At 45.3% G+C, this 8,529-nt stretch overlaps 1 protein-coding gene across 1 annotated transcript; it reads right to left on the bottom strand.

Annotated features, from left to right (window-relative positions):
- Positions 1-992: 992 nt before the first annotated feature.
- Positions 993-8,221, bottom strand: NARS (asparaginyl-tRNA synthetase; the record flags this gene model as incomplete). Its single annotated transcript, XM_009871007.1, has 14 exons — positions 993-1,233; positions 1,399-1,530; positions 1,831-1,962; positions 2,437-2,550; positions 3,165-3,300; positions 3,721-3,920; positions 4,290-4,511; positions 5,590-5,676; positions 5,955-6,025; positions 6,431-6,509; positions 7,148-7,237; positions 7,668-7,760; positions 7,867-7,932; positions 8,139-8,221. Coding segments are annotated over 14 exons (1,637 nt in total), but the record flags the coding sequence as incomplete, so codon positions are not given.
- Between the last annotated feature and the right edge of the window lie 308 nt (positions 8,222-8,529).

Raw genomic sequence — 8,529 nt, 5'->3', positions numbered from 1 at the left:
TTAATGGATCCTATCTGATAATTTGATTACAGCCAAAGAATCTGCTCAAATGCTGCAGCACAAGAGAACACGAGCCAGCCAGGAAACACGGGACCGCTGTGCTCTGAGAACATCCTTCAGCACGACGTGGGGAAGCGCTGCAAGAGCTACGGCTCACCTAGAGGCCAGCAATTCCGTCAGCACACAACACTGAAACACGACTGCATTTCAGGGTTACCAGGTCTTCAATCGGTCCTTTCTGGTTTGACACAGACGGCAGGATCTTAACTTGGAAGGCACCACTGGCAAGAGCCCAGCGCCCAGGGGCCGAGCGCTCTGGCACTGCGTCCCCCTCCCACTGCTGTTCAGTGCGGGCTGGCTGCGCCTGGACCCGCTGCAGCGCTTCCTCCACAGCAAACGGGAAAAACGAGCAAAGTCCCCCTCACCATCAGCTGCAGCACTTCTAACCAATAAATAATCTGGAAAAAAAACCAACCAAAACAACCTGACCCATGTCTCCTGCAGCAGAATTTTGTGCTCAATACTACATACCTGGCTCCTGAATAAACACAACTTCCATTAAAAACAGCAGGAGCTACACAAGCGCAACACTTAATAAAATTGTTCCATTTTTATACACTGCTGAGCTCTTTAGATGATGTCTCTTCATACCATTCTCAGAGGTTAGTATTTGGAAGTTTAAAGAGCATGAACTCCTGATTTCTCCAACAAGAAACCACAAGAGAAAACAGATTAAAATTAAAGCTAACTTACAAAAAAAGAAAAAAGCAAATCCCCAGCAGATTTTAAGTCACGGAAATTAAACCCAGAAGAGCATCTTGGTTTTTAAATGACAGCTTACCAGATTCTTACTTTTATGTTGACTTGGGAGCAAAATGCACCTAACAACTTGGTCTAAGGCTTCTGCCAGTGAATTGGTAGTATTTTCTTTTTAAAAAGTTTTTTTTTTTTAAATTTTCCTTTTCATGCCCTGAATTAGTATTTCCATAGGTAACAGATTACAGTAAATCTTGTTCTCAGACAGGCTGTAGCATAGCAGAGTGTATCGTTCTTTTCCAAGCACGAGTGGCTCAGTTCTGGAGGAGTTTCTCAGGAGGACGACTAAGGTTTGCAGCGCTGGACAAAGCGAGGATAGAGACAGACATCTCGGATGTGGTGTCGATTCAGAATCCAGGTTAGGAACCGTTCCAATCCCAAGCCATAACCACCATGAGAGCACGTACCGTATTTTCTCTGTGAAATTAACACCACAGAGTAGATATTAAACATGTCCTTGATGTTTATACAAACACTGCAGTAATACACCACCAGAAAAAACAAGCAAACCCTTCCAAAATGATTTTCTGAATGCTCTTGTCAGGTAAGCTATCTGTGCGTACTAAAACCTTTTCTACAAACCTGATCAGTGTACCAGTAGTACGGTGTGGGATCGATGCCCTCTCTCTTGTAGCCTTCGAGTAGCTCCTCACTGTCCCAGATACGCATAGAGCCTCCGACAATTTCACCAACGTTCGGCATCAACACATCAACCTACAATACACAACACGACAGTTAAGCTGCCTGCAGGAGAGGGAGCAAAAAGAGTCCAAACTTAGAACTGTATTTCCATAACAGTGTTTAATTGTTCGTGTCAGGAAGAAAGGCAATTAATTTATTAGCGCTTTGGAGCTGCCTCATGATTTCTATAGGATCGATGAGCCATGCCAAGAGACAGCCAAAACAAGACCTGGTAAGAATCCTCCAGGATCTTCCTGGAGCACTTACTCAGCTCGTGCTGACGCTCCCCGCTCTGTCTGGAAGCCTGCAACACTACGTAAAATACCAACTTACAGATTCCGTGAGCCGGGAATCGTCATGACAGCGCTGCATGTAGAAAGACTTGATCTCTGCAGGAAATCGGCACAACAAGATTGGCTCGTTAATGGTGTCCGTCATCAGTCTCTCCGGAGCTTCAGGAATATCCTAAGGTTAAAGAAGGCTCTATTGATACTTAAAATCAAAACCTCTCCAATACCTTGAGTCCCACAAGTATCAGGCATGAAGCAAAAACGGTTGCAGAAGTTTCATGTTCCTCAACTGGGCAGTTTTACTGTTAAAACCTGGGGCAAAATGAAGGATGAAGCCACAGCTACACCACAGCTATGCCGGCAGCCAGGAAGATGCAGGCATGGCTTGTGAAACAAACACCCTTTGTTTAGTCAGAAAAACTGCTATCCCTAAAAGGTTTAATTGGAACGTTTATTCAGCCAATTGGTATCACACTTTTCCTCAATTCTGAGTTAAAGTAAGAAGATTAGGATATCCAAAGACATTGCAAACACAACGGATTCACGCCACAACCTTAAATCACACCGCTCTTTTGAATCGCACACCCCGAACGCAGGGAAGTGGAATTTTGTTTGGTTTTTATTCCTGAAGTGCCTCGGAAAGACTTACTTCCCCAAACTCATAGTAGGTCCCATCTTCCTTCTTCACATCATGTTCCTTCAGCCACTCAATGGCTTCTGCGTAGTTCATCCGTCGGAAAGGACGTTTAGGGGGCTTGAAGCCCTGTAAGTAAGAGGAGACAGAAGGAGTTGGCAGAGCACCGTTCTTAGAGAAGAGTACTTTTCTAGCTGACCCGCAAGTCTAGTTCCAGACTCGAAGCACACAGAGTGCTCCTTCCAGCTCATGCATTGACAAATTATTAATAAATAAACAAAGAAATCCAGCCTGGACTGGCTAGAGCCAAACACAATTCATCTTCCAAGCCCAGGAAAGCTCACAGAACAGCTGCTGGAAAAGCCTGTGGCAGGTAACACACCAGCCGCTTCCCCGCTCCGTTGTGCTCAATCTGCAAGCACCAGCCAATCAATATTACGAGCTCTGGGACAGAAGTTTCTACTCCACTGGAACCGCACACATCGCAGTAACTCCCCGCACACTGCAGGCTCCTGGAACTTGCTACCACGGAATCTCTTCTCCCACGGGCCCCTGCTTCTGGTCATTACCAGCTCTGCAGCATTTTCATTCTTTTGATGTTACTTAATATTCTTAATACTAACATCAGTAAGGTAGCAGAGCTCGCTGCCATACCCTGCCAGCCTCAAATGAACGTGCTGATTGGGAAAAGCTACAGATTTCATTTTCTTGGCTACGCGTGACTGCTCCACACGGCTGCCTACCGGGTTTAAGTCGTACAGTAGGCTTGATGCAGGTGATTTCAAGATTCTGTCTACTACATCGCAAACCAAGTTCTCCACACGGTCCAACAAATCCTCGAAAGTTATAAAAGGACATTCGGCTTCAATGTGAGTGTATCTGGAACACAAAGTCACAAGATTACAAACCCACACACAATCAACAGATCTTGAGCTGTGAAAAAAACCCATGACCCAAAACCACACACTTGTCCTCGTTTTCATTTCTCCCATTTCTTAAGTAATGAAGCCAGGAAAAAAAAAAAAAAGAATACAACAATATGAACTGTATTTTCTAAAAGCACAGAGCTTCCTAAAAATCTATCAGCTGTTTCGCTCATATCTTTCATTAAATGTTAACGTATTTTGTCCAGCTGGACATGCATCAGGACATTACCCCCAAACACACTGCTGCACAGTCCTTGTCCGCTAGCATTACGCTGTTTGCTCTCTGTACGTGATGTCACCCAACTGCCTGCTACTCCCCTGCCTTATAAATTCACTTATAGATAAACAGCAAAGAAGTGTGCTCTCTCCATACTCTGCCAAGTGTCTGCGGGTCCTGGATTGCTCCGCTCTGTACGACTGAGCAACGCAGAAAACATCTCCTAAGGCTGGAAGGCAAGTCTCCAGATAGAGCTGGGACGATTGTGTTAAGTATGCCTCTTCACCAAAATAATCCAGTTTGAACAGCGTTGAACCTCCTTCCACCTGCGTCTGGACTAAAGTCGGTGGCGTGACCTGTTAAAAGGACAGCACGGTCATTACTTAAGCGAGGTTTTACGGACAAAGATGACAACATATAAGAGCAGTGACGCAAGGCAAACTCTTCCAGACCATCATCTACAAAGCTTTTGTACTTCAGCCTGGAATCCCTCAGCGCCTTCAAAGAGGTTTGTGAATTGCCCCGTGACACTGGCACATCTCAGAAGTGTCCACGTACCTTTGGGATCTATGTGTACAAAAGCCAAAAAATAATAGTTCCCCAAGAAAGCGCCTTTTTTTATCCCTTTCAGGTCAGTTAGAAAGTGTGCCCGGTTTTTCCAGGATAAAGACAGCCTTGAAGTCAGGACATTAAGGGAGTCTCTCAGTGACAAGGGAAATACTTACCTCATAATATCCGTTGGCAAAGAAATGATCCCTGAAGGCCTGTACTACCATGGAGCGCACCTTGAAGATTTTGGACATATTCTCGCCTCGAATCATCATGTGCCTGTTGTTAAGCTGCACATCAACCTCCGAATCCTCATTGAGCAGATTGTCAGCCCCTCCCGCCGGGGCCAGACCAATAAGCTCCCAGTAATCACAGTTCAGCTCGTGGCCTCCTGGAGCCTGCCGGTTTGGAGAGAAACAAACACTTCAGACTTTTTGCCCCTTGGCCATCACTGCAGCAGACGGGTTAGGCCAGTTCAAACAAGGGATGCTAAAATTCTAATTGCAGTATTTTCAAAGTGATTGCTTTGTCAGTCATACCACGCCTGGAAGTGCCATTTGTAACCCACCACGAGTCGCTCACCCTTAACGTGAACAGGATTGAGTACTGCAGGCAGAGAACTAGAAGCTCCCAGGTGTGTCCAGTTGAAGTACAATCCAGCACAGACAGCTGGGTTCACTCTGCTGCAAGGACAGAAAGCCGAGCCGGGGAAGCCTGTCCCTCTCCGGCCTCACCTACAGACCAGACCTCGGCATCTCTGGCCTCACCAGCTCCCCCGTGTGGGTAACCGCAGGCTTCTGTGCCTTGAAACTCGGTATTAGTGCAGATTTTCAAAGCCTAAAGAACAGATGTTTACAGATCTGCTGGTTTTGTTCACTAAAAGCACCATATTGTTGTGGTGAGACCTGAAAACGTGAAGTGTTTTTAACGCCCAAAACATTATGCAGAGGAACGTACTATGAGTTCCTTATGACTACCAAACTGCACAGATTTCTTTTTCCCAGACATTTCTTCTCCCTGTTACCTTAGTACACTTACTGAAGAGACGAGACAGAATAGATTGCCAGCCCACGCAAAAGAACAGCTCTCCTTGCAGGAGCTGGTGACGATTTTGAAAATATATCCAAAGGAAGAGGTAAGCTTACAGACCAGCAAGCCTAAGCATACATCTACCCTCTAAATCTCAAGGTTACCGCTTTGCTTTCTCCTTCAGACAGAAGCTGCTCTATAAGCAGCTACTAAAAGCTCATGTCTTAAACAGGACTAGTTAAGATTTAAATAGAACAAACGTGGCCTAAGCTTGCCGGCTGTTTCTGTAGCACAAGTTTTGCAACACAGACACAACTTACTTCTGACTTCCAGTCACCTCTTAATTATGAAGACAGACATCTTACAATGACTTTGAGTAAGTATCCCAACACAGACTGCTGCTCAATTCACCAGGTACAGGAGAGCCCGACACACCAACTCCCATACCTGCTTGCCTTCAGGAACAAGGTTCAGCATGCCGTACACCGCAACGCTGCTCTCCGTAGAGAGAACGAGCCCGTTGTAACACTGACACTACAGAGAGAGAGACACAAGGGCACAGTTAAGGTAATTTTTTATTTTTAATTTCGCTATGACATCTACTGGAGTCACAGACAAGATTAACTCATGGTCACTTTTAAATAGTTTTCACACTGACAAAAAAGCTCTAGTGGCAGGAGATACAATTTAACAATACAATAACTTAATCAGGGGTTTAGGAGAACTTCTAATGGTCTATATAAAAGTAAAACCGATGGTATGAACATTTCACTTATTTAACCGCAGAACAGAATTAAATCATCACAACTTACCAGTTCATCTGAAAGGACACACTGAAGAAAACCTGTGCCATCTCTCAAAACAACAAACATCAGATTTTTTCCTAGTTAAGAAGGGAGAAAAAAAAAAGAGCCTCAGCTTTACTCACTGCTTAACTCATACAGACCCTCTTCCAAGATGTATTACTACTGATCACTGCAACAGTTATGTGTTACTTGCTGAACTTATTTAAAATGCAGGATTAATTTAAAACATAAGTCTTTTGAAGAAATTCTGCAGGACTGGCCCCTGGACCAGATTTCAACTAAGAAATGTCTATATGCTCACACATCAGACAGAAGTTTGTGCTGTAGTAAGCACTGTAATAAAGCAAAGAAGACATCTCATTGACATTTTAAAAATTTAAGAAGAGGTGCTAATTCATTGTACATGCACACATTTTGAGGGCTACGGTATTTGTTGCACCTGTCTGCACAGGTCCCATAACTTCTAACCGCTTGTGGCTTACCTTGTCTCCGTAACCTGTGAATCCAGCCAAAGATCTTCACTCTCTGGCCTCGGTAAGCCTCCAGAGCACAAATCTTTACCTGTAAAGCAGGGAATAAAAGCCACCAAATAGAGAGAAATGATTCACCACTCAGATGGTGCTACTCAGAACGCAAGTGTAGCGGCCACCTCCCTCCCCGAAGCAGCCAGCACTCCAAATACACTCGAGAACAATTTCCATGAGCTTCAATGGACGAGGAGGTCGGTTCAGAGCCAAAGCAGCAAAGGACCCGGATCTAACCCAGCCAGACAGTGAGCTGAGGGCTCACGCTGCTGGAGCTGGAACGATTTCCCAGCAGGCAGCCTCAGAAGGGATCACGCCTCGGGCAACCCGGGAGTGCTGCCATGCACCCGCGGAGAAGAGCTGCGTCTGTGGCACAGCTGGGCCCCACGGCCCCTGCCCCGGGAGCAGCCTTGAGTGCCTGGTTCCCACCTAAACCATACTCTACCCGCGTACACCTACACCCTTTCCACACAGGGGCTACCCAAAACCTGCCTACTGACATCAGGGCTGTGCCCACGGAGCAGGACTCCACAAACAGCCAGATAAGGAGCACGTTCCACATCGCAGTAACTTATTACATCTTCTAACCAGTGCTGCTTCTTCACCCTCCACCACTAGAACAATCCAACGAAGCAGCACCACAGGCCGTGGGCCAAGGGCACTGATCATACTCACACATTTTGGCTCTGGGAGACTAGGATCATTCTTGAGAACAACCTTCTTGGCTTCCTCCAGGTTCTTCTCTCTTCTCAAGAGATCTTCTGCCTGGTTTAAAAAAACCCCAACGTATTAAATAGCTGTAACCAGGCCTTGTAAGATTCCCACTCTTCACAATTACCGAAGATTGTAATGTCCAATTACACACAGAGGTGTCACAAAAAGCCTCGATGTGATCCTGCCGGGGCCTAAACCTGCCTTAATTCAAGACGAGGATGAGAAACAAAGTGCAGATGCACTTCTCATTTTTTCTGGAAAGCCTAAAGGCAATAGATTGCAATTATTTAAAACTCACCCAGTTTCAGCCACTTGCTTGTCTTAATCTAAACAAAGGCAAGTTGCAACTAACGTGGGTGTAAAACAATGACACAGAAGAAGAAAAACTGAAGGTTCTTGAAGGGGCGGGAATGACAACAGTCATTCCGAAGGAAGAGAAAGGCGGGATGCTTCCTCCAACTGGGCATTATCTGCAACCTACCTCCCTCTTCTCCTTCGCGTCATTCTTCATTTGTTCCCTGTGCCACAGCTTTTTGACATTTTTCATCTGTGACTTTGAAATAATGGCCCATCTCTAAATCAACCCAAGGAGAGAGCAGAAGACAAAGGATTACATTTGTGTCCCTTCACGTAAAGGAGCATTACAGTAATTTCTACCAGGAAGCAGAATGCTACCGCACCTCGTTCTCTTTTTGTGAATCCACATAAATAGTAGGAAATGGTTCCTTGCCTGCTGTCATCAAAGCCTAAAAGGGAGAGAAAATCATAGAATCAACAGCACTGCAAGGGAACTAAAGCCATTCCTAAAGAGACCGAGCAGACATCCTACTTCTGATCATTCTGGTCAGAGTCACAAAGAAAATAGGTATAAAATTTCCATTTAGAATTTCCAGGCCAAGCGCTTGACCTAAAGAACTCTTCAGAACAAAGAGTAGATATTTTCCACAGTTACCTTTAGAACGGTCTTGAATGGTTTCTTTTGTGTCCCATCACCAGTGGAGTCATTGCCCTCTCGCTCAGAAACATACAGCTCTTCTGTAATACATGACAAATACAGGCAATTACTAAAAAAATAATAAAATTTAACAGCTATGGAAATGGTCAGGAAGAAACTGAAAACACACAAGGACAAAACATCCTCGCTGTTATCAGCAGTTACCGTCAAAAGCAACCAGCTGGTCAGGCGGGAATGAGAATTATTTAATATTTTCCTCCCTAAAAATCACCCCACGCATTAAACACGTTACGCTAAAGCCCTGAGCGCTGCCGCGACCCCGAGCTCTTGGAGGTCGCTGGCTGCGCCTCGGGAACCAGGGCCCGAGCGGCCTTTTGCAGAAACAGCT

The sequence above is a fragment of the Apaloderma vittatum genome, unplaced genomic scaffold (genome assembly GCF_000703405.1).
Source record: "Apaloderma vittatum isolate BGI_N311 unplaced genomic scaffold, ASM70340v1 scaffold24456, whole genome shotgun sequence".
Taxonomy (NCBI): domain Eukaryota; kingdom Metazoa; phylum Chordata; class Aves; order Trogoniformes; family Trogonidae; genus Apaloderma; species Apaloderma vittatum.
Note: the sequence above shows the minus strand (reverse complement) of the source record. Positions and strands in the feature narration are given on the sequence as shown.